This window comes from Aquarana catesbeiana, linkage group LG02 (genome assembly GCF_042186555.1).
Source record: "Aquarana catesbeiana isolate 2022-GZ linkage group LG02, ASM4218655v1, whole genome shotgun sequence".
Classification (NCBI taxonomy): Eukaryota; Metazoa; Chordata; class Amphibia; order Anura; family Ranidae; genus Aquarana; species Aquarana catesbeiana.
This window is the reverse complement of record NC_133325.1, coordinates 160,454,575-160,481,810: the sequence shown is the minus strand read 5'-3', so window position 1 is coordinate 160,481,810 and position 27,236 is coordinate 160,454,575. Positions and strand designations below refer to the sequence as shown.

Genomic DNA, 27,236 nt, shown 5'->3' with positions numbered 1-27,236 from the left:
TATCAGGGACAGAAATGCTCCAGGAAAGCTCTTTTTTCATGCTGAGCTAATCAAAGCGACTACAGCTGATCACAGTTGAAGGTCAAATGGCTTTTGTGTAATTTTTTTAGGGGGGTGATCCTTTTTTCAACTTCATAATTCTGTTTTTGAACTCTTTTTATTTATTTCTGACATGTTGGTGTCATATCTTTTACTTGACCGGTATAAGTTGCACTTATAGAGTAAATACCGCTTGATGAAACAAACTGTGTCGGTCTTAATTTTTAGGCTGCAAAGCAACAAAATGTGATTATTTTAAAGGGGGTGATTCTTTTGTATACTCGCTGTATCCGTGTATATTAGAGATATGTTTATACAGGTTCTGGAAAATAATTTTGAATGAAAACTCTTGCCTATAGAGTTTCTATTAATCAGTTTTAGTATCAAACCATGTTGATAATTCTAATATTTAACACCTGGTATGGTAGTAAGCTAATTAAACCTTAAATTATATCAACGATAAGTTCACTAGACAATTCACTATTGTAAACATTAGGCAGAAACACTGTTTTTATTATCTCCTATTAACAACGGTGTCGATGACACATCTGCACAATGCAATTGCATTCCTGCAAATGCCGTACCAAGCTTTGTAGAGTTTAATTGTCAAAAACAATTATCACTTCTCTACTCATTAAGAAGAAAATATGTGAAGTCCGGGTTAAAAAATAGAAACGAATCGCTGTTGTAACAGCCTATAGAAAGGAACCCTGGTGCATAAATAGATTGCTGCAGAATGCCAAGATAAATGCAGTGAATGTGGAACTCCAGCCAAAGCTATGTTTTGTAGAGAATCTGCAAGGTTTTAATACCATCTGAGTTCCCACTGGCACATTTCTCCTCACTTCCTGTCTTGGTGACAGCAACCTGCAAGATAACTGTCAAAATATCCCCTTGTGGGCTACTTGTGATGGCAGTTCATATGACTTAAGCCCCATACACACAATTGGATTTTCCGACGGGAAATGTTGGATGTCAAGCTGTTGGCGGAAAATCAGACCGTGTCCATGCTCTATCGGACAATTGTCGGACTTTCCCCCAACAAATTTTGGCTAGCATGTCTTCAAATTTTCCGCCAACAAATGTCTGTTGTGTGTGTACACAAGTCCGTCAGACAAAAGTACAAACACGCATGCTCGGAAGAAAGGACGAGCCAGAAGCGGTCGGTCTTGCAAACTAGCGTTCCTAATGGAGAATTAACATTTGTGACGTGGCAAATTATGAAATCTCCAAATGCAGTGCACAATTCTCTTCTTAATGGGATAATAATGAAGCTGCTTTGCTGGTTATACTGATGGAGTTATTGCAAACAAATTTTCAAAGGCTTTTTTTTTTCTAGTGATATCAAGAATTGTATTATTATTTTATTTTTTTGTGCAAGTTACCACAACACCATTATCCCGTAGTTTATAAGATCAAACATAATACTATGTCGGTGTCCCTTGTCAATTTTACATTGTATTTTTTAAAATGTAACTGCCTATTCCCAAACTGTCATTTGAAGTAAAACACATAGCCAAGTATTATTCTCCATAATTTTTTTATTGTGCATTAAAAAAAAAAAAAATTAGCCATGCTGTCTGCCAATAGAACTTAACCAAAAAGTGCATTCTATTCATCCAAAAATATAGAATATATAACAAATCAAATAATTATTATTCAACCAAAAAAAAAATGTCAAAGCAATAACTCCAAGGCCAATAATAAATAACACGTTATCTCCTCCAATTCCACAACATGTCTGGTTGATGAACGGCCGTTCAGAAATGAACTGAAAACCACGAAATAAAGCGTGAAAAGAAAACCGCGAATCAACACTGGACAAACTTCTGCTAACACAAAATTAGCAGAGGAGCCCAAAGGGTGGCACTAAAGAGCTGAAAATGTATGTCTAGTACGTCACTACATTTGTACTTGTTGGCCAACATTTGTGTGACCATGGGTATGCAAGACAAGTTTGAGCCAACACCCTTCGGACAAAATTTCACGTTTTTTGTTTCGAAGGTCCGCTCGTGTGTACATCGCTTAAGACTTAATATGTTAATAATCACTTGAACAAATGCAAACACTGGTATTGGCTTTACTTTAATTAAAGTAACTGCAAATCCCAAGTGAATAGCATTTCCTACAGCACAGTGGGGGAGAAGTACTAAAACTGGCGCACATAAAATCTGGTGCAGTTGTGCATAGTAACCAATCAGCTTCTAGGTTTTATTGCCAAAAGTGTGTGAGTCTGTGTGGGCCAGTTTTGGTAAATCTCCCCCACTGTATCATAGACAATACCATGTTTAAATTTTCACCCTTTGTTGTATCTCAGTGCTGCTGATCTCTTGCAACCTCTGTGCAGCCACTTTCTGTTGACATGCACTCCTGTAATGGCATTTACTTAGGGTGGTCTCAATTTTCTGATGGCTTCCTAATGTGTGCTGAATTGTTCACTTGTAAACTTCAGTGGACGCCCATGTGACAGGGTGACAATGCAGGAATACAACCAGGAAAACACAATTGGGAACAAGGGACAGTGTTGTTCTGTTGTATCAGAAAGTGCCTGCACAAGGACCTTCATGGCAGCATTGCCATTTTTATATTTTATTGAAAGCTGTAGGTAAGTGAAATTTTAGTGATTTACTTTGCATGGTTTACATATACTTTAGTGTAACTACAGCCAAGACTATCTGCGTTCAATTGGGGAGATTTTCTTTCACTTCCTGTCCCATAGCCAAAACAAGAAGTAAGAAGAAATCCCTCCAAAGTGAGAGAATCCCTGGTTGTCAGCAGGATCATAAGAACTACTGTCCCCATTGGAAGATTTCCCCTCTATTCTTCTTCTGGTAGAAACCCAAACTTTGTGATTTTTCTTAGAGTGGCACAGATATCAAAATAATCTGACAGGTGTTCTAATCCCTCTCCACTCTAAACAAAACTAAAATGTTTTTCCTTGAGTCATACTTTTAATAACTTGGTAAACAGATTGACAACTTAAATAAAAGAAAAGCAAAGCGGAGGCTATAGGTTAAAAGTCTGGAGTCTTCCTGAGTCATCATAACCAACTAATTACAAAAAATTCTTCTCTGTGCAGACTTCTATAGGCTCCAGATATCATTTACATACAGTATGTACAAACAGCAAGAACCAAACTTCTACATAGAACTTTAAGTTACAAGAGCCTGTGAAAAACTGAAAAATACTACATTTTTATTAATTGATAAAGAAAACCAAAATAACCCCTGCTATTTGGCCAAATGAAGTATCACAAAATCACAATATAATCTTACAGGTCGTCTAGCCAACTTCCGTGTGTGTGTGTGTGTGTGTGTGTGTGTGTGTGTATGTATGTATGTATGTATGTAAGTATGTATGTATGTATATAAGCTTTTATATAGGATAATACAATATATTGGGGGTCATTTATGAAAGGCAAATCCACTTTGCACTACAAGTGCAGTCCCTGTAAATCTGAGGGGTAGATGATTTTATCATCCAATTACGTGAAAGCTAAAATGCTGTTTTTTATTCTCCTTGCATGTCCCCCTCGGATTTACAGCGACTGCAATGCCAACTGCACTTGTAGTGCAAAGTAGATTTGCCTTTCGTAAATAACCCCCATTGTGTATTAAGTGTATATCAGTAGGGCCTAATAAAATCAATAGTAATATACAAGTTAGCTCAACATATTTAGTATGCCCTGACATGACCCTTAACAGTTCACAGGTTACTCTATTGTAATCATAAATGGAACAAAAAGTTTCCAATTTGTGGATACACAATATGCCCAGAATTCCTTAGCCATGGTGTCCACTCTGAGCTCCAACCAACATGCATGTACATGAGGTAAAGGGAATTCTTACTAGACAGGTGCTGGTATATGATCTCACTATGGGGGATTTACTAAAACTGGAGAATGCAAAATCTGGTGCTGCTCTGCATAGAAACCAATCAGCTTCCAGGTTTTATTCTGAAAGCTTACTTGAAAAAGCTGAAGTTATAAGCTGAATGGCTACCATGCAGAGTGGCACCAGAGTGCTCCAGATTTAGTAAATCTCCCCATCTGTTTCAACAATCAGCCCATGATCACAGGCTGAATAGTGCTTTCAGATTGATAATATATAGTTTCACTGTACAGCAAAGATGGGACAGTGGTGCAGACAGGGATCTTTTTGGGTCATTTACCCATAACAACTTGACAAAAAATAATGTTCTTTAGCAAGGAACATACGGTATCTCACAAAAGTGAGTACACGCCTCACATTTTTTAAAATATTTTATTGTATCTTTTCATGTGACAACACTGAAGAGATGATACTTTGCTACAATGTAAAGTAGTGAGTGTACAGCTTGTATAACAGTGTACATTTGCTATCCCCTCAAAATAACTCAACACACAGCCATTAATGTCTAAACCACTGGCAACAAAAGTGAGTACACCCCTAAGTAAAAATGTCCAAATTATCCCAGTGTCAATATTTTGTGTGGCCACCATTATTTTCCAGCACTGCCTTAACCCTCTTGGTCATGGAGTTCACCAGAGCTTCACAGGTTGCCACTGGAGTCCTCTTCCACTCCTCCATGATGACATCACAGAGCTGGTGGATGTTGGAGACCTTGCGCTCCACCTTCCATTTGAAGATGCCCCACAGATGCTCAATAGGGTTTAGGTCTGGAGACATGCTTGACCAGTCCATCACCTTTTACCCTCAGCTTCTTTAGCAAGACAGTGGTCGTCTTGGAGGTGTGTTTGGGGTCGTTATGTTGGAATACTGCCCAGCGGCCCAGTCTCCGAAGGGAGGGGATTACGCTCTGCTTCAGTATGTCACAGTACATGTTGGCATTCGTGGTTCCCTCAATGAACTGTAGCTCCCCAGTGCCGGCAGCACTCATGCAGCCTCAGACCATGACACTCTCACTATCATGCTTGACTGTAGGCAAGACACACTTGTCTTTGTACTCCTTATCTGGTTGGTGCCACACACGTGACACCATCTAAACCAAATAAGTTAATCTTGGTCTCATCAGACGACAGGACATGGTTCCAGTAATTTACTTCTCTTCTCAAGTAAACTCAAATCAAACCATTAAATGGTTGGTGTCATAACTGATCACTTATAGCATCATGGCAGTTGCAGATCAAACAGAAGCAGCATCCTTGGCTGTAAAGGATAGGAGGGTGTCAGGGCTGGGCTCAGCCCTTCCTTCTCTGAGCTGGCTGCTCTGTCAGCTAATTGCCAGCTCCTATCTCTCCACAGTGACTCACCTGTTGATGATATCCTGCTCGTCAGTCCTGTATTCTTAAGCCGTCCAACCCAGATGATTTCTGCCTTCGCCTTGGTCACATCTCTAGAGACGTTCTCTTGTGTTTTGCTTAGCTGACTTTCCTTCTGGCTCCAGATTCTGCTTGCTGTTCTACTATGCTCATCTCTGGCTCCTTGACGTTTTGGCTTGTCTGACTATCCGTTCCGGTTCCTGAACTCTGGCTATGTTTTGATTCTGTTTACCTTTTTTCTATTATTAAACAAGTGAGATTTAACTGTAGGGTGAGGTAATATTACAGCAACTTATATTATATTATATATTTAATGTTTTACATGCTATACCTGCAAAAGGGGCCAGCCTGAAGTGATCTAGCAAGACTTAATTTTCTGACTAAAGTTCCACGTTAACCACAGAATGACCACATAAGGCCTGATATTTGCATGCTATTTACCATGTTATAATCTTTACACTTGCCAGGTGATGATTATTGGGGGAAATTATCCTTTACCACATGTGTGCTCTAATGGTATATTAGTCAACCACAGGCTAGCTAAAAAGCTACAAGTCATTGTAGGTAGGAGATTTGGTAGGAGATCTGTGTGTGTGTGGCCAGTTTTTGCACATGTTCGAAGTACGTTACAAATCCTTCTCTTTTTTTTTTTTTTTTTTTTTTTGCAATTTCATGAGACGCAACTTAATGCAGTTAAAGCAATGAATATTTATAACATTTTGGATCCTAACTAGCTGTTAATAGGTGTTTCAAACTGTCAGTGTTATATATCGCAGATTAATGCACAAAATTGACATTTTACACTGCATGTAGCATGTTTTCTTTCATACACAGATCAATACAGTGACCGGTCCATTTATCACCCTGTGAATTTTGTCATGGCAAATAAGATTTACTGATATCCTTACATTTAGGTGGCTGAAGTTTGAAGAAGATGTAGAAGATGGAGGCGACCGCTGGAGTAAACCGTATGTAGCCACCCTTTCTCTGCACAGCCTATTTGAACTGAGAAGCTGCATCATCAATGGAACAGTTCAGCTAGATATGCGTGCAAACACCATCGAGGAGATTGCAGGTATAATACTCGCCTACCTGTGTAATTCAGCTTGGTTTTAGTGCAAGATAAGGAGCCACAGCAAACCTCATATTTCTCTTATGACAGGTTTTCTGACTGATGCCTCCTGAAAATAATTCTTATTTTCTTTACTCTTATTTAAATTTTACTGGGGGCTGCCCTCAATCTGTGCAGAGACTCTGGGTCATGGAGTAAGGTAATTTGATTTTAGGTGAAGCTTCTGAGAAAATTGCCATTGTTCCCCTGAGAATCTGTTGTCAGGTGCATAAACATGGATGTTTGGCCTGAACGATCATACTCGTTAATGCAGAAATCGTACCAGAGAATGACCATGATGTGATCAGCTGTTTCCACCTCTAGAGAGAAGAGTTAGTCTAGGCTACTTATTTGACCTCATGGAGATATCCACTTCACAAAAACAAACATTGTATGGGTGGGGATAGGTTTATCTTAATTAGACAGTACAGGACTGTCCAGGAAAATTTAAGCCTCTCCCCATAAGCATATAATTTCTTTGCGCTTAAAAGCACAATTACAGCTCTCTCATATAATGCCGGGAAAGCGCGCTTTGTATGTCTCTCGGTAACACAAACAGAGATGATGGCATCACGTTGACCTCAGCAGAATCCTGCCTTGAATGCTTTTTACTCTTTTATTTATACTGTCAACATGAATAAACAAAGGAAGGTGGTGGCTTCAGAATCAGGCAATCAGACACTTGTATTCTTCCAAAAGAACCAATCACACACACATGTATATATTCAAAAAGAAATGCAGTAGTGACATGTGCAGATGGTCGTGTGCAAAACCATGCGCAAGCACATGGTTCTGAACACGATCGTGTGCACATTCCCACTGCTACCAATGATGCGAGCCATACTCTATCTTGGCTCAATGGGCCATAATTTTGTATGGTTATGCAGATCTGCTTACTTAGGAGTTTAAATGCGGTCGCCATGGAGTGGCCAGTCCCTTGGGGAGGCATAAACAAACATCCTTTAAAATAGCAAACAGATCTGCCGTGTCTACGGGAAGGTTTCCGCAGTCAATGGCCTTCGACCAACGTCTGTATGTGCGAATACCCTCACATGAGCGTATTACAGCAAAACTGACACTGGGGGACAACTGACAACATACATTAATAAAAATTTCCACAACAAGGACGCAGGAATTGATTTGCAGATCATGGGTTATAAACCGTTATATGCTGCTACCTTCAGATTATTGGACACTGGCAAAAGCTTTGCTGGGACCACTCCTAAGCGAACCTATACGGTACTGTGTAAAAATTTTAGGCAGGTGTGAAAACATGCTATAAATTAAGGATGCTTTCAGAAATAGAAGTGTTAATAGTTTATTTTTATCAATCAACATAATGGAAAGTAAACGAACACAAGAGAAATCCAAATCATATCAATATTTGGTGTGACCACCCTTTGCCTTCAAAACGGCATCAATTCTTCTAGGTACACTTGCACACAGTTTTTGAAGGAACTCGTCAGGTAAGTTGTTCCAAACATCTTGGAAAACTAACCACAGATCTTCTGTGGATGTAGGCTGCCTCAAATCCTTCTGTCTCTTCATGCAATCCCAGACAGACTCAATGCTGTTAAGATCAGTGCTCTGTGAGGACCGAATCATCACTTCCAAGACTTTGTTCTTCTTTACAATGTAGATACTTCTTAATGACATTGGCTGTATGTTTGGGGTCGTTGCAATGCTGCAGAATATATTTGGGGTCAATCGCACGCCTCCCTGATGGTACACCATTGATCCCAGCCAAATCTCCAACACCATTTGCAGAAATACAGCCCCAAACTTGTATGGAATCTGCACCATGCTTCACAGTTGCCTTCAGACACTCATTGTACTGCTCTCCAGCCCTTTGCAAACAAACTGCCTTTTGCTACAGCCGGATATTTTAAATTTTGACTCCTCAGTCCAAAGCACCTACTGCCATTTTTCTGCACCGCAGTTCCTAAGTTTTCCTGCATAGTTGAGTAACTTGAGCCTTGTTTCCATATCTTTACATCAGGGTCTGCAGAGTTTTCCCTTGCACTCTAAAGGGGATTGCTCCAGACTCTGATGTAAAGGGGTACTCCAAGGACACTGATGTAAAGGGAGAATGCCAGGAACTCTGATGTTGGAGGGGGGGAGACTCTTGTGACCACAGCCCACCTTCTGCAGAGTAAATACACAAAGGAAAGGAGAACCTTTTATATCAGTGCCGCCCTCCCCCCTTACATTCGTGTATTCACTCCCCCTTACATCAGTGACCTGACCGATGTCCAGCTGTGCTTTATATAATATATTATGACCAATTATATAAACAGGTGCCCAGCTGTGATATTTTTAAATATATAATGGAAAATAGTGCCCAGCTGCTGCTTGCTGTGTATATAATATAATGGTCTCAACTGGCTGTCATTATTGCTGTATGTGAGGCACATGAGTCACTGGCCTGGAGTTGGGCTGTAGGTAGTCTCATCTACAATTAAGGTCAAGGCGGCTGGTGCAATTTAGTTGAAGCTGCACTCTGAGGCGCCAAGCACCATAACGTCACTGCACCTGCCCCGATCAGCATGCACAGTCCCAAAACTGGCCTGCAGCCATTTTTTTTTCTTTTTTTGGCTAGCGGTTGCCCCTTTCCTGACATATATGGACCGTGTAAAAATCGACCGATTTTTACAAACTCTCCTTAAATTTACAGGCGTTTGAAGGCTCTAACCCTTCTTTACCCCATTTAAAACTAACAAAGGAAACATAGGCAGGAACTGAAGGCGATGAAGGTGCACAAAAAGGAGCAGACCTGACTGTAAGAGATTTATAACATAACAGTATAGTTTTGTAGTTGTTAAGTACAGACACTGTATCTCAGGCATCAGTGCCAGTGTGGCTTTTTAGCTGTCTCTGGAAATAAGAGGACGCCTAGCTGATTCTTTTTTTGCAAAGCACAGATACACTCATTTATCAAAGCAAAACAACTGATAGCTTGTTCCTAAGCGCAGAGGCATTAATAAGGGGCCTTGGGGAGATTATTCAAATCCTTTAATGTGATCCAGCGTCTTCTTTGAAGGCTCACTTGTGTATTGATATGTGTAGCTGAATCTTAAGACTAGCATTGCCCCCAATAATTCATGAAAATGAGTTTCAAGTGGAAAATTGGAGCAGTCAGTCTGCAATCTTCTTTCATATAAGCACAACAACAGGTTTAGAAAAAGGGTCAAAGTTGTGCTTATTCTGAACATATTTGAAAAATGATTAAGCAAATTGTTTTAATACCTTTGTTTAGTATAGTATTTTCTGCTTTGTGGAAACAGATTTAAAGGATAAGTTCACCTTTGGGAACATGTTACATGTTCCACCCGTTTTTAGGGTGGAACATGTAACATGCTCCTGCAGGCACTCGGCAAGCCAAGCTCTCTGTGTGACAGCAGTATGGGGAGAAATTTCCTGCACCAGCTGTCACTTTTTGAAAAAGGCTGCATCATTCATTCACAGAGTTCTGTGAATGAATCAACTACAAGTACCGACATCCTATGTGGCTGTCGGCTTGTAGTTCTCAATGAACTACCACAGTGCTGTTGAGCGCTCTGGCAGTTCATTGATTCTTCCTGTCAGTGTAAAACTGCCTGCCTGTATGATGTACGGGCAGACAGCTTACACTGACAGTCTGCAGGAGCCCTGGATTGCACCAGCAATCTGCTGATCGCTGATGCAATGCTTGTACTTGCTTTGTACCTGTAAAAAATGTTCATTCATTTTATTTATTTTTTTAAAGTTGAACTTTTAAAAGGTGAATGGCTGGGTAATAATGTTGTAATTATTTGGTTTTATTATTTATATTGATTTTCAAAATTTCTTCCTGTTCTGATATTGACTAATGCATATCATATATGTTTTGAGACTTTAGTCACAAGAAGTTACTTGTTCTCCTCCTTTCAATGAAATATAATCAAATCAGCAAACACCATTGGACAGAATTATACTCATGCTAAAGGGATTTCCCTGTGACATGATATTAGCTGCAACAGGAAAAAGGCAAGCTGGGCAAATTACTATTTAAGGCTGCATTCACACCTGAGCCTTTCCAGCTCATAAAACGCTTGTAAAACGCCCAAAAAACACATGAAAAACACCCAAGAAGCGAAATCCCATTAATTTCAATGGTACCTGTTCACACCTGAGTGTTTTGTCACCTGAAGCAAAATGTCTTAAGCTCAAAAAAAGAACATGAGCTTCTTTGGGGCAGATTACAGGCGTTTTTCTGCTTTTTACATTGGTGATCTGTACAAAATCGCAGTAAAATGCGCCACTTTGAAACGCTCAGGTGTGAATGCAGCCTCAAGGTATAGGCTCTTTGTAGCTGATCTACACTGTCTTTTTCCATGCAATGTCTTCTCTGTAGAGACAGCAGCCTTAACAGTGCCCATGAAGTGCAGTCTTACCAGCAGCCTTAACAGTGCCCATGAAATGCAGGATTACCAGTGCCCAAGAAATGCAGCCTTACCAGTGCCCATGAAATGCAGCCTTACCAGAGGCCCATGAAATGCAGCCTTACCAGAGGCCCATGAAATGCAGCCTTACCAGAGGCCCATGAAATGCAGCCTTACCAGAGGCCCATGAAATGCAGCCTTACCAGAGGCCCATGAAATGCAGCCTTACCAGAGGCCCATGAAATGCAGCCTTACCAGAGGCCCATGAAATGCAGCCTTACCAGAGGCCCATGAAATGCAGCCTTACCAGAGGCCCATGAAATGCAGCCTGACCAGTGCCCATGAAATGCAGCCTGACCAGTGCCCATGAAATGCAGCCTGACCAGTGCCCATGAAATGCAGCCTGACCAGTGCCCATGAAATGCAGCCTGACCAGTGCCCATGAAATGCAGCCTGACCAGTGCCCATGAAATGCAGCCTGACCAGTGCCCATGAAATGCAGCCTGACCAGTGCCCATGAAATGCAGCCTGACCAGTGCCCATGAAATGCAGCCTGACCTGTGCCAATAAAATTCAGCCTTACCACACAGAGCTCTGTCACGGATTTGAATATCCTGGTACCCACTGTAACAAATTCCCGCCTCCTATGAGACACGTCACACTGATTCAATGTGTCATTGGATCAGTGTTCCTTCTATATAGGACGTGAGACTTTGTTACAGTCCTCCGCCTCACACAGACTGGCATTCCCTAAAGAGGACGTCATCACATCCGCCTGTCACTCAATTAGAAGACAGAACAGCCCGAGCGGCCGCCGTGGCCGTACTCCATTCAGCTGCTCTGTCTTTGCTCTGTGGCTGAGTGACAGGTCCAGCTGGGAGACTTGGGATGTCTGTCCTCCTCTCTCCTGCCGGTATTGTAACATGGCGGTGGGGGGAAGCCTTGTCAATATTCGCTCCATAAGACGTACAGACATTTCCCCCCATTGCTTGGGGGGGGGGGAAAAGTGCGTCTTATGGAGCAAAAAATATGGTATATAGCAGATCTTCGCTTTTTTTATTATAGGTCCATCTTAAATATACATGTTCTAGAATCATTTGCATGATTCCAGTGCACATTGGGCACTAGCAGCTTTCTCACACGTTTTTTAATGTGTGTGTGCCAACCGCAGTTGAGAAAAAAATTGTTCTGCAAGTATTTTTCTCACTTCAAGGAAATATGTGCTGATCTTTCAGAAATTCCCTGGCTGCCTTTTTTTTTTTTTTTTAGTATTACAAAACATGACAAATGCAGTCAACAGACCGAAAAAAAAAATGTACAGACATATCTTGTACAGATTATAATCAAGTACTTATCCCCACAAGATTGCAGGAGGCACATATACATAAGGCCCTTTTCACACCAGCGGACCGATCAGGTCCACCTGTCCATTTTTCAGGCAGACACAGCTGGACCACTCATTGCTTTTTATGGGGTGATGGATGTCAGTGGACTTGTGTCCACTGTCACCCGCCAGCATCCGATTTGCTAAATCCTGACTGATGGGGATACGTTCGCCATCTGCCCAGGGTATAGGATCGGATGACAAACAGGTGGAAACGGACATGCAGTCCAATTCCATCCAACTGCCCTATAGAGAACAGTGAGCTGTGTCTGCTCTGCATAGTGGAGCAGACACGGACCTGTCATCCGCCTGCTCAGTGAGGATCAACGGAGAGTTCCCCCTGCTGAGCAGGCGCATCTACCTGAACAAATTCCACCCTGTGTGAAAGGGGCCTAAGGCACTGTGCTACTTCTAGATAGTTTATTTACCTACTGAAAGAGATTTAACTCTACTGATACAGTAGACCTATCATTCACCCAGCCACAGCATACTTAATCACATTTTGCTGGCACCCCTCTGCTGACATACAGATGTGTGGCGATATATATGTATGTGGCGATATAAATGGGCAAGACTTTATTTATCAATGCCTTCCAGGCTGTGATAGTTGGGGGAGTGGATTTTTTCCATTTAAGAATAATGAATTTCCTGGCATAGTGAAACAATAGGGTTAGGAGAGTGTGGATCACCTTTGTAGAGGCCAAAGGGTTCTACAAAGGTGTTCTCTATAGGGCAGTTGGATGGAATTGGACTGCATGTCCGTTTCCACCTGTTTGTCATCCGATCCTATACCCTGGGCAGATGGCGAACGTATCCCCATCAGTCAGGATTTAGCAAATCGGATGCTGGCGGGTGACAGTGGACACAAGTCCACTGACATCCATCACCCCATAAAAAGCAATGAGTGGTCCAGCTGTGTCTGCCTGAAAAATGGACAGGTGGACCTGATCGGTCCGATGATGCACAGGGGGCGTGTCCTCAAAAGCTTGCCAGCGGACAGTCATCTGAAGGTGCCAGCTTAACCCAGGGTCTGTGAATATTCAGCCTGTGTCCTGTACTGTACCCCAAAATATGAAACTTAAAGGCAAGTCAAAATGCCTAGAGTAAAGCCTTGTGCACACGATAGGATTTTCCGATGGGAAATGTGTGATGACAGGCTGTTGGTGGAAAATCTGACCGTTTGTACGCTCCATCGCACAATTGTTGGATTTTCCGCAGATAAGTGTTGGATGGCAGGCTTTAAAATTTTCCATGGACAAATGTCTGTTGTCGGATTTTCCGAGCCTGTGTACACAAGTCCGTTGGTCAAAAGTCCAAAGTACAAACACGCATGCTCGGAAGCAAGGACGAGCCAGAAGTGGTCAGTCTTGTAAACTAGTGTTCGTAATGGAGAATTAACATTCGTGATGTGGCAAATTATGAAATCTCCAAATGCAGCGCACATTCTCTTCTTTAATGGGATAATAATGAAGCTGCTTTGCTGGTGATACTGATGGAGTTATTGCAAACACAATTTCATAGGCTTTTTTTATTGTGCATTAAAAAAAGAAAACAAATAAATAAATAAAATTAGACATGCTATCTGCCAATAGAACTTTACCAAAAAATGCATTCTATGCATCCAAAAATATAGAAAATATAACAAATCAAATCATTATTCAACCAAAAAATAAAATAAAAGCCTCATGCTTGTGTCCTGCCTCTTAATATAGGGGGTCAGCAATGCCAAGAGTTATTGAAAGCAGGGGTCCATCATCTGGAGATGATTCTGAAAATCATCCAGATTATTCTCCTAGAGCTCCCGCAGCAAAGGTATATGACATAATTGGTCACGATTAATAAAGCAACCAATTTTTGGTCCAAGAAATCCTCCTCTTCCTGGACTGGACTTGGGTCAAAGCAATAACTCCAAGGCCAATAATAAATAACACGTTATCTCCTCCAATTCCGCAACATGTCTGGTTAACGAACGGCCATTCAGAAATGAACTGAAAAGCGTGAAATAAAAAGCGCAAACTGAAAAGCGCTATAAATGAAAAGTGCGAATCAACTCTCATAAAACTTCTACTAACACGAAATTAGCTAAAGAGCTGAAAAACCATGTCGTTCGCCAATACGTTCGTGTTTGTTGGTGGACAATTCCTTGCCGTTTGTATGCAAGACAAAATTCAGGCACACGCCTTTGGACAAAAGTCCGAGATTTTGTCTGCGGAAAATCCAATCGTGTGTACGAGGCTTTAGGTGCAAATTTTATTAAGGAGCAAGGTCACAGGAAGAGTCACCACAGAGACTGGACTATCAGCTGGCAGGAACACGGGAATGCGCTGAAAGCTAGAAGCATAGTCTGAGACAAGCTGGGGTTAGCAACTGTAGAGGCAGACCGCAAGAAAGGAAAGCAGGCAGGGTCATGGTCAGTAGGCAGGCTGCGGACTCCCTGGAAATCTGCAAAGACAAACCATTGTCAGGAAGTAGCCAGGTCACAAGTGGAAAAGCAAGGTAAAAATGGGTCCAAGACAGGCTGGGTAAGCAACGGGCAGGCAAAGCAATATACTTCCAAAGACAATTCGGGTCAACAAGGAATAAGCAGTGTAAAGAAAAGTCCAAAATCAGGATGGGTCAGTAATGGGAAGGCAGAGTAGAAACGGGTTCAAAGGTAAGCCAGGTCAGCAGTGAATAAGCAGAACTCAGGAACAGGCTCAGGTTCAGATCAGAGGATAACCGCTGAAGACAATCCAGCAAATTTGTAGCTCAGCTCTGCTCCTTAAAGCGAAACGTCACTCAAAAAGTGAAGGACCAATGGTTCTCTCCCTTCCTTCCTCCATCAAGCCTGTAACTGCGTTAACCACTTCATGAAAATGGACATACCCGTACATCCTTGGGTTTCAGTGGTTCTACCAGAATCATGATTCTCAAGAGGAAAGCTGGCACTTCAGTATAAAAAAAAACGAAAATACCTAAATATGGTGATATATATCGATCCATGGTGAAGAAAAAACAAGAAATGCTTCAAAGCTATTCAGGTGTACATCAACACCCCCTCATGTGTCCCCACTCACCAGATCACGATGACCCCCAGCTTTGCAGTCTGGGGGTCGCTTCAGGCTTAGTAATGGTATCCAAAGATATCCAGGAATGGTGATTTAAACGTCAGATCATGAAATGAAAGATTCTTTAGGAAGGTTCTCAGCAGAATAACCAGGTACCCAAAAAGATATAAAGAATGAAACGAATAGTGAAAGTACCATTTAAAAAGGTTTATTGCACAAGGGAATGGGTACTTACAAAATTTCAGATGAAAACAGGCATAAAAAATAGAGTTGTGGATGTATTAAAAGCTGCTCCCAGCGTGTGTTCCACAGGACCGGAAGTGCGTTCCACGAGGCCGGAACTGACGTCAGTAATGCCGGAAATTGCATCGACGCGTTTCGCCCTCCCATAGGGCATCATCAAAGACTTGACACTTCAGTATAATCCACAAATCCTTTATTATAAATAGGGACAATACAAGGAAATTCACAGCACAAGGCCAAAGCGATTTGACCGTTAAGGTCTTTTCCATGGCTCATTTCCTTTTATTGTCCCTATTTATAATAAAGGATTTTTACGTAGTTATAAAGTTCCTCTTTAAATAGTCACTCTGCCGCCAAGACTGGAATTAGGTGTGGCTGCCGATGTGTCTGTACAGTGTGCCTATATGAGTTGGCGTGTTCAGGCAAGCATGCATTCACACACAAGAAGCTTATTGAGATCCTAGACCTACCCTGTGCATTGTAGCACACACATGGACCCATTGACTTCAGATGCCATTGACACTCTAATAAAGGTTAGCCGTGATGTGACAGCTGTTTATCATCTTTGATGCCAGAGGAACAATTTAAAAAGATGGAAAGGATTAGGGAAAGGAAAGAGACTAGAGGCTACACTTTTAATTGTATTAGTAACTGACAAACATCGAAGCTTGATGACGATGATTTGTTAATACATTGTTTAAAATGGGCTGTCACACTCATCTGAGGGAACAATTTTCAAATGGTTCCAAATCGGATAAAGCAAATCATTTGCTTGCTGCAATTAGCTGAGTAAATGCAAGAGTACCCAGAATAACCCCGGAGGACTCAGCTCTGCCGTTTATAACAAGATCTTTCGCAGTGGCCGTCAGGCACAGGGCACAATTAGCATGGAATATCTGCAGTAGTTGTGTGTAATGTCATTAAATGGCTTAATCATACGAATTCACAGACCAATATTACATTTCTGGAACTTTCTTCTGGTTATTATTTGTTTACTAATACACTCTGTACTTAATTACCAGTGAAATGATTATGTTTATCAGTTATTGCACATGTGTTCTTAAGAAAGATATAAAACCGTTTTTAAATTAGATTGGTTAAAAGGGTTGTGCCAGTAAGAACACAGTTGTTACTTGCTGTTTTCCCCTAGCAACATTTGTTTAGTTTTTATATGCTTTTTATGTCTTGGTTTGATAGTGCTGTAGAAATATTTTCCTCCTCCCTATACTTTATTGGTTAGGTCAGGTAAACTATGGAGTCCAATTAAACACTTAAGTTAGTAAATATCGTGAAGCTGTAGTCTCTTTAATCTTCCAATCGGGTACTAGCAAATACGCCTTTTTTTTTTTTTTTTTTTTCATAAATGTTCCATGCACATAATTGGATATTTAACTACTTACAACCCAGAGGCCATATATATACTGTATGGCCTCAAGTGGAAGTGGTTATATCATGATCATGGCTGCAGCCTCAGCCATGATGCTGGCATACATTTTTAGAGCCAGTGTTCTGTTGAATAGTGCCCCCCGTCGAAAAAGCTATCACCAGGGCTGCTGTTCATCCCTAGTGATAGCAATAAAGTTGAATGAAAAATGATGGGTTTACACGTACATTAACCACTTCAATACAGGGCACTTATAGACCTTCCTGCCCTGACCAGTTTTCAGCTTTCAGTGCTGTCGCAGTTTGAATGACAATTGCGGGGTCATCCATCACTGTACCAAACTAAATTTTTATCATTTTGTTCCCACAAATAGAGCTTTCTTTTGGTGGTATTTGATCATCTCTGTGGTTTTTATTTTTTGCTAAACAAATAAAAAAAGACCGAACATTTTGAAAAAATTAAAAGTTTCTGTTTGTAACCTTTGTAAATAAGTACGTTTTCTCTTTCATTGATGGGCACTGATAAGGTGGCACTGACAGGCACTGATAAGGCGGCACCGATGAGGTGGCACCAATGAGTGGGCACTGATATGCGGCACTGATGGGCATTGATAGGCAGCACTGATGGGCACTTATGGGTGGGACTAGTGGGCACTGATAGGCGACACTGATGGGCAATGAAAGGCTGCAAATATGGGTTCTTATGGGTGGCACTGATAGGCGGCACTGCTGGGCACTGATAGGCATCCCTGGTGGCACTGGCAGTGATAGACATTGTGAGTGGACACTGATTGGCAGCTGCCTGGGCATCGATTGGCAGTTGCCTGGGCACAAATTTGTATTTTCCTGGGGGTCTAGGGGGGCATACCTGGTGGTCCAGTGTGGATGGCCATCCTGGTGGTCCTGGGCGGCATGATGGTGGTCCTGGGTGGGATCCAAGGGGGGGCTGTGCTGATAAACAATCAGCACAGACCCCCCCTGTCAGGAGAGCAGCCGATCGGCTCTCCTCTACTCGCGTCTGTCAGACGCGAGTGATTAAAAGCCGATCACTGGCTCTTCCTATTTACATTGTGATCAGCTGTGATTGGACACGGCTGATCACGTGGTAAAGAGTCTCCGTCAGAGACTCTTTACCTAGATCGGAGTTGCAGGGTGTCAGACTGACACCCCGCAACAACGATCGCCGCGATGTGCGCCCCCGGGGGTGCGCAGTGGCTTAATATCCTGAGGACGTCATATGACGCCCAGTTGGGGTGTTGAAACCACTTTGCCGCCGTCATTCTGCTATATGGCGGGTGGCAAGCGGTTAAACAAGCATTTTATGACACTTGATATCAGTTGCACACCTATGCAGTATTTAAGTTGGCCACATATTATACAATTTTCTTATTCAATTTCCTTTAGATTTACCTTCAACTATGTTGTGCAAGGACCTGCCTGATTGCATACAAATTGAAACTCTAGAGGAAATTTTTACAATTTTTTTTTTATACTATCTGACCAACCTTTTTTTCATGAACTGATGAGAAAACTATCAAAGGACAAAATAAAGCATACTGTTAAAACCATGGGTACCTAGTAGATTGACACCTAATCATTTGAACATGCTCACAGCCGGGGAGAGCATAAGATTTGCCTCATTTGTGTTTGCCATATTGTCTAACTTCGGTATAGTCTGCAGGAAGGTCCACAGCTGGTCTTTACTGTCTTGTCAGGGTGCCAGTAAAACAAGGCTGGCTGAACAGAATTACAAATTCTATGGCAGATAAAACGGTTCACACATACAGTATACCATACTGTAAGTATTGCTTTAATAGAGCAATATGCAAATACAAAAGAAGTAATACCAGGAAACTTCTGTTGAAGGTCACAGCTGGAAAATAGAAATTACATTTAGTATGAGTATAGTAACAGTCAGTATTGTCTTATGTTGTGGTGAGGACTAATTCTATTGCTATATGCAAACAGAGCAAGATGTCTTTTGGTTGTTTAATTTGCAGACTTGATCTTGGACCACCAGGATTCTTCCGGCGAGTTAGGAGATAATATCCGAGTCAAGGTGAAGGACGCACTGCTGAAGAAACATCACCATCAAATAGAGAAGAAACGCAACAATCTTATTCCAATGGTGCGCTCCTTTGCAGAGGTTGGAAAGAAGCAGTCAGAGCCTCATTTACTAGACAAAAATAGTAAGTTAATTTTTTACTGGCTGTGTTCAGAAGGTGACAGGAGACTTCAGATGGAGGGGGGGCATTTTTATACCTATTGTTCCATCTTCATTTACTCTGCCCAATAATACAGGTCTGCTAACTGTATCCAGCCAGGTGGCACAGATCATGCATTTAAGTATACTTACCGATTTTGGTTTGATAAAAGCAAATTATGACATATTTGTATAATTTATTGATCATAAATGGCCACACTTGATCACCCAAACTAGGATGGTAGGTCCCAAGACACCGCCACAAGAAATTCCCAAAAAAGGGGCTTACCCCTTACTTTAGGATGATGAGCAGCCTCATGCAAGTTATTTAATATCCCTAGGCCAACTGTACATCCAGAAACACTGGTTTAAAGCACATATGCACTGTTTTAGTTTCCTTTGGGAACCTTACCATAACTTGGTAGGTAATACTTTTTTCGCTAAAATTAGGCTGTATCTGTGTGCTATAAACTATAGCAGGGGTAGGCAACCTTAAAGAGGTGGAGAAAAAAGGGGGGAGTTTTTTTTTTTTTTTGGGACTTTACATGAGGCAATGAATGGGTAAATGAATCCGCCTCCATCCCTATTGTTTTACAACATCAATAGAATTATGTTGACCATGAAACCTTACAATTGTACTACCATATACCAATGTATCTATTATCCCTAGAATTGGTTGTGAATTGTTAAGGTGTCCCTTATCTTATCATGTTATTCTTTTAATCAATGCATATTCCTCTGGAATCCATCATCATGTGATTTTACATTTTTTATTTCTTAGCCGTGCTTCATTTAAAGTCCCAACCTTTTCCTTAAAGGGTTGTAGATCTACATGAACAACATGGGAGAAGTCAAAGGTCATCAGGCACAATGTTGCCCCCTCACACCTGATTTAAATTGTTAATTGCCATACTACCATGTCACAATCGCGTGCATTGTACAGCAATCATGGGTTTAAATCAGGTGGGAGGAGGCAACATCGCATCTTAACAATGGGGTTGTATCACCCCCGCAAACTGCAAATATAAATGAACCTCAACTGTTCTGAGGCCGCTATAAGGCTGCTTTCACACTGATGTGCTGTTGTTTACCTGCACCGTGGGAGTAGCGCAGTGCATCTGCAGCTTTCCTGGGTTAGCTGTGCTTTAGCCATAGATTTAGCCATAGATTTCTGTTATATCCTGCACTTTCTGAAAGTTAACCAAACCCGCAGGATATAATAGAAGTCTATGGCAAAACGCAGCAAACCCGCAGGAAAGCTTCAGGTACACTGCAGTCCACAGCACATCAGTGTGAAATCAGCTTTATACTATTATGCTCAGTGTATTTCTTCATCCTGACCTGAAGATCTCCTCTTTCCTGCTGCTGGCACCACTCTGGAGACCTCTAGCTGGGATAAGAGGTGGAGTGCAGTTGGTATCACTCCGAATGGGACAGGAACCAGCAATACAGAGGAAGCATCGGTTATGTGGCTCTTGCTCCCTACTACAGCTCCAACTTTACAAGTAGTCCCTCTGCATTGCACTCTGTTTGATACTCTGGGATGGCGGATCTGCAAGCCCAGACCATTAGTCACCTGTCCGCGATCTACTGGTAGATTGCGATCTAGAGGTTGCTGACCCCTGGACTAGAAGTTCTGGGTGTACAGCTGGACCTGGAACATAAAGCAATGATTTGCATTGCTCTGACCATTATATTATTCAAAGGATAAGTATATTAGTTTTAATATTTGGGATAGAAGTAAGACGTGTAGATACCTTATGTTTTTAAGAAGGCTCTATGGTGCTTCAAACTAGTTTATTGGAATGCTTTTTGGCTGCTTTCGGCTGAACTCACTTTAATCTGTCTTGTCATACTTTTCACAAAGCTACTGGTCAATTTTTTTACCTGACCTAAAAGATAACAGCTGAAATTTGAAAATTCTTATCTAAACAGTGACTGCTTTAACAACTGACATATTAAAATATAGGACTCAATGTGCTAAGTCACCCATGGCAGGCAATAAGAATTATTTTTTCACAGGTCTGGCTTCTGTAAGCGTGTTAAGTTCTTGTTGAGTTTTTGTTGAGTTTGTGAACTTCTCACATCTTCATGGCTCATTTTACTGCCTCTTAATAATATTGATATTATTGCACATAAGTCGGCATTCTGCAATAATCTGGTACTAGGTGGCAGCAATTTCCTGTTTTAGGCTGAAGTCGTCCTGATAGTTTTATAATTAGTATAATAAGTATAAGTAAATGAAGTAATAATAAGTATAATTCATATTAGAGAATTATGGTTCTCAATTCTCACATTATTGTAACTTTTTCAGTATCAGATGTATTATCACTACAACACCAGTGTTGTGAGGTATTGTTGTTTGTGCTGTCCTTCTTTTCTGGAGAATTAGGCTGTGATCAAACTGTTATGAATTGGATGCGGATTTCCCTGCATCCAATTCACATGACAGGAGACTTTGACTGGCTCCTTATGGAGAGCTGCGGAGCAGTTTGCACAAGGCACCTGTGCGTCTTTGGCTTCGTTTTAGCTCTGAATTCCTACAAATATTTGGCCAGATTTGTCCCTGAAACGGAACAGGGACGCACCCGGACCCCTGCTGTGAGTCGCATACGAAGATAGTGTGAACCAAGCATTTCCCCCTTCCACCACTTTCCATATCTTTAGTATCTGCCTTATGAAATGACTAGTAGTATATGTAGTTTGCTTTCTTAATATTTATTTGAACTATTTGAATCTTTAAACAGCTTAAGTGTTCACCTTTTGCAGATTACAAAACTAAGCAATGTGGGGAATTTATCAAAACTGAAGCAGCCAGAATCTGCAACTGTGCATGGCAGCCAGTCAGCGTCTACCTTTTTTGTTTTCAAAGCTTTGTTTTCAAAATGATTGTAAAGTCTCGTGTTTTTTTTTTCTGTAAAAATAACAAACATTTTATACTTCCTCTGTGTAGTGGCTTTGCACAGAGCAGCCCGGATCCTTCTCTTCTCGGGTCCCTCTTCTGTGCTCCTGGCCCCTCTCTCTCCTGTTGCGTGCTCCCACAGTAAGCAGCTTGCTATGGGAGCACCCAAGCTGAGTCACAGCTCCCTGTGTCCATTCAGACGGAGCTGTGGCACGGCCCCACCTCCTATCTCTCCTAATTGGCTAGCTGACTTTGACAGCAGCGGGAGCCAGTGGCACTGCTGCTGTGTCTCAGCCAATCAGAAGGGAGAGTATCTGATGGCCGAGATACATCGCTGGACAGGGATGGGTCTCAGGTAAGTATTAGATGGGCTGAGAGGGGCTGCCTCACACAGAAGGCTTTTTATCTTAATGTATAGAATGCACTAAGATAAAAAAAAAACCTTCTGACTTTACAACTCCTTTAACTGAACAAGCTGAAGGTAAAAGCTGAAGGGTTGCCATGCACAACTGCTATAGATTCTGTCTGCTCCAGTTTTGATAATGATGATCAGTTTTCTTGTGGCTTCTCAGGCTGCTTGTCCTTATTGTGCAAGACATTACAAATGCATATATACATATTGAAATACTTTTACAATAACAGCACCATTAAATCAAGTGAAGCTAATCATTTACCTTACAGGTCTATCAGTGTTTCCTCAACCTACTCCCTCTACATTAGAAGTAAAAAATGGAGGAGGCCACGACAACAGCAGTGCTGTTGATCTCAGTAAGGTTGGTATTACCTCTCTTAGATTTTGTAGATTCCATTAATATTAGAAGCCCCTCTATCCTGATGAGAAAAAAGCACAGGGGAATTTAGAATAGGGTAAGGAAGAGAATATTGGAGTGTGGGGGGACATAAACAAGAGCCACTCGGTTAGTATAATTTTCTATTGCTGCTAGTAAAGATGTAGAGTAGATGGAGTTGTACTGCACAAAAATAAGTATTGTCATTTTGTTTTAAGGTGGATCTTCACTTTATGAAAAAAATTCCCACCGGAGCAGAAGCCTCTAATGTGCTTGTTGGAGAACTGGATTTTCTAGAACGACCCATTGTAGCATTTGTTCGCCTGTCCCCAGCAGTTCTCCTCACTGGACTGACAGAAGTCCCAATACCAACTAGGTAAGATGGACTTAATATTGTGTAAATAGATTGTTTTGCTCTAGTTTGTCATTGCAAGGAACATTATTAATATTCACAAGATATGTTTAAAATTAGATTACATTTTTACAACATATAATTACTAATGACCATTGGAGGTAGCTTGTGATTTGATGCTGGTCACAAAAGATTCTGAAATTCTTCTCTGGTTTCCTTGGTTCTGAGATGCTCAACAGCCTGGCAGCTAGTCTTACCCTACATAATGCAACTGCTTAGCATTACCGGTTTACTCTTATATTGTTATTGTTATACTGTTTGCATTTCTGTCATTTCTTTTTAGAAGGTAAGTATATGCACAATGAGGAAAAAACAACATTCTGTTATTATCTGGTCTTTTTTTTAGAATTCAGTTGCCATGGGTAACACCTCCTGCATTTCCCATTTCTACATACATACTAAATGATGCTCCCCAAGAAAATGTGTTTTGTTCGTTAAGAAGTGTACCCTTCAGTGTACAAACATAAGTCTGCTAAAAGAAAAATTGGATTCACTATAATGTTTTTTTAAGGGCTATGTGACATTTGTTAGCTATTTTGCATTTGCATTTTACGCAGGATTAAAACTGTGTGTGGATGCATGCATAGCCAAGATTTTTATTACATTTCTGGTAAAGTTTGGAAGAGTTAAAACCCCTATCAGATTTTCGTTGTCTGTGCCCCACTGGGAAGATTCATCCTCTCTTTTTAACCTGTTGGCAATTGTGATCAAAATAGGAAAATATGGGAAATACAACATTTTAGATCTTTCCCCATATAAAGAATAGAAAGGAAACCTTCCAATAGGCAAACTTACACTGGCCGGCCACTTTATTAGGTACACGTTGCTAGTATCGGGTTGGACCCCCTTTTGCCTTCAGAACTGCCTTAATTCTGTGTGACATAGATTCAACAAGGTGTTGGAAACATCCCTAAGAGATTTTGGTCCATATTGACATGATAGAATCAGGCAGTTGCTGCAGATTTGTCGGCTGTGCATCCATAATGCAAATCTTTGGTTCCACCACATCTCAAAGGTGCTCTATTGGATTGAGATCTGGTGACTGTGGAGGCCATTGGAGTACAGTGACCTCATTGTTATGTTCAAGAAACCAGTGGTGAGATGATTTGATCTTTGTGATGGGTACACCATAGTCATAAAGGGATGGACATGGTCAGCAACAATACTCAGGTAGGCCGTGGTGTTTAAACGATGCTCATTTGGTACTAAGGGCACCAAAGTATGCCAAGAAAATATCCCCCACACCATTACACCACCACCACCACCAGCCTAAACAGTTGATACAAGGCAGGATGGATTCATGCGTTCATGTTGTTTACGTCAAATTCTGACCCTACCATCTGAATGTCGCAGCTGAAATCGAGACTCATCAGACCAGGCAACATTTTTCCAATCTTCTATTGTCCAATTTTGATGAGCCTGTGTGAATTGTAGCCTCAGTTTCCTGTTCTTAGCTGACAGGAGTGGCATCCGGTGTGGTCTTCTGCTGCTGTAGCCCATCTGCTTCAAGTTTCGATGTGTTGTGCATTCAGAGATGGTATTCCTTGGTTGTACTGAGTAGTTATTTGAGTTACTGTTGCCTTTCTATCATCTCAAACCAGTCTGCCCATTCTCCTCTGACCTCTCACATCAACAAGGCATTTTCATCCACACAACTGCCGCTCACTGGATATTTTCTTTTTTTCTGACCATTCTCTGTAAATCCTAGAGATGGTTGTGTGTGAAAATCCCAGTAGATCAGCTGTTTTTGAAATACTCAGACCAGCCAGTCTGGCACCAAAAACCATGCCACGTTCAAAGTAATTTAAATCCCCTTTCTTCCCCATTTTGATGTTCGATTTGAACTTCAGCAAGTCGTCTTAACCATGTCTGGATGCCTAAATGCATTGAGTTGCTGCCGTGTGATTGGCTGATTAGCAATTTGTGTTACCAAGCAATTGAACAGGTGTACCTAATAAAGTGGCCGGTGAGTATATTTTGGGGTGCAGCTGTTTAAGAGGTGGAATCCACTCACACTTTAGAGGTTAGCTCTCTGTTCTGTTCTGCCTCCTTGACAGGGAATGAAGGGAATTCTCTGCAACCAGACAAAAAAAAAAAATCCATAATTTGTCCAAAACCAAAAAATAAAGTTTTAAATATGCATACACTTAAACTACTTCAGCTCTCTCAACCATACATCAGTCTTTTCTACATTTCAACTGTGAGCCTAGTGATTCAGTGATAATGTTTTCATTACTAAATATAACAAAGTATAGTAATACATCTAATGCTTTATTTATACAAATGCTTTCTCTTGTCAATATTGCTTTGAAAATGTTGTTCTATGCACTGTTTAGTAGAAAGGTGTTACTAAAAGAAAAATGTACAATGGCACAAACATTTTGTTTTACAAATGAAATTTTTTTTTCTCCAGTTTTGTGCTTTAAAAAAAAAAATGAAGGACCAAACAAATAATTATGTAAAAAAAAAAGTTACATTTTAAAATTGTAAAAAAAAAATTGAAAGTTAAAAAGAAAAATAATGGCTAAGGAGAGGAGGGGGAGAAAGGAGTTAAATAGGGCTGAGTAAGGTTAACTAAGGTTTACTAATTAGTGGTTAAATAGAAAAGTTTTTTCTATATATTTTTTTTTTAAAGGCCACTCCCTTGATCTGCTATGATCAGAGAAATAATAACATTGCTTCACTGTATCTCATCTTGACACCACGGGCATTGTTCTGAGTGCCTGCTGCTGTGTAAATAAAAAACAAAAGTTCTGGCTGTTGTTATAAGCTTTCACACTCGTGTAGCATGTGTCGTGCGCAATTCCAGAAAACCTGCGAAAAACATGTGTTGCACTTGCGGTACAAATTATTGTTGTTGGTACCCTAAACGCGCCAAAGATGGTCAAAGACTGTGGACATGCTGAAGGAGACTGCCAGACTGTAAACATGCTATAGGAGTTGTTGGAGACTGGGGGGACATGCTTGCATGAGACTAGTAGACATCCCTTTTAGAAAAGGGCAATAGGGAAACAAAAATTAATGTCTGCAGGGAGTAGAAAAAAATGCCAGAGGCCTGCATGCAGCCACCAAGGGTTTAGTAGATCACTAAAGCCTGGTAAGCACTAGTAGTTTTGGCTGAGCACGCTGATCGGGAGCCAAACGGCCAGCTTCTGTCGGACTGGCTGGAGTACACACGGGCCGATTGTCGGCCAGTTTCTGTTGAACCGGCCAATGCCACCCAACATTAGGCCCATGTGTACTAGGCTTTAAGGGAATTGTGTTCTCTGAGTGTGTACGTATCTGCCTAGACCTGTAAACCCTTATTGCTAGCATACCAATTATCATCATAGTCTTTTCTCCCTGCATTCCATATGCATTTCGTTTTAGTAAATCAGGCCCATGTAGATGTTATGTAGATCTCTTACTGTTTCTAGGATCAGCAGTTCTCAGATAATGGCAACTGTTTTCACTCTGCTTGAAACTGCCTGCAGTTGCCTGAGAATTGGCATTTATATAGCCAGCATTTGTCTAAATTATTATGCGTCAAACAATGGAAAAGTGGTAGTAAGAAATCTTCAGTTCTTTTCCCAGAATGAATATACTATTAGCTAAAATTGCTGAAAGCCACTGTTCACTGATCCGTCTTTCAAAGACCCAGGTAAAAGTACATACATACAGTTTAACGCCTAATTAAAGTGGAGGTCCGGTCAAAACCTTAGTAAGCTTAAATCTCCTCCCACCCCCCCCCCCCCCATTCTAAGCCCTATACTAAATAATTTGTAAAAGAAAGATGTATATACTTATCTCATCTAAAGCCCAGTACACTCAATGAGATTATCAGACGAATGCATGCCTGTTTTTTTTTGTTTTTTGTTTTAATTTTTTTGCATGCTAGTCTCTATATCAAAAACAAATGGGTTAATAAAGTACGAAGATTCTCGTACGACAGAATAAAAATTTGTTGTTTCTTTCTCGAACATCACGGGACACAGAGCCTCAGTAATTACTGATGGGTTATATAGGTATCACTGGTGATTGGACACTGGCACACCCTATCAGGAAGTTCAACCCCCTATATAATC

The 27,236-nt window shown here is 41.1% G+C and overlaps 1 protein-coding gene across 1 annotated transcript in view; it reads left to right on the top strand.

Moving 5' to 3' along the window:
* The window catches only part of LOC141127358 (electroneutral sodium bicarbonate exchanger 1), a 297,513-nt gene that overhangs the window by 193,209 nt on the left and 77,068 nt on the right, over positions 1 to 27,236 (top strand). The window contains exons 5-8 of the mRNA XM_073613700.1: positions 6,214 to 6,374; positions 18,868 to 19,056; positions 22,654 to 22,745; positions 22,979 to 23,136. Coding sequence (XP_073469801.1) covers positions 6,214 to 6,374; positions 18,868 to 19,056; positions 22,654 to 22,745; positions 22,979 to 23,136 — 600 coding nt within the window. The remainder of the gene's footprint in view (positions 1 to 6,213; positions 6,375 to 18,867; positions 19,057 to 22,653; positions 22,746 to 22,978; positions 23,137 to 27,236) is intronic.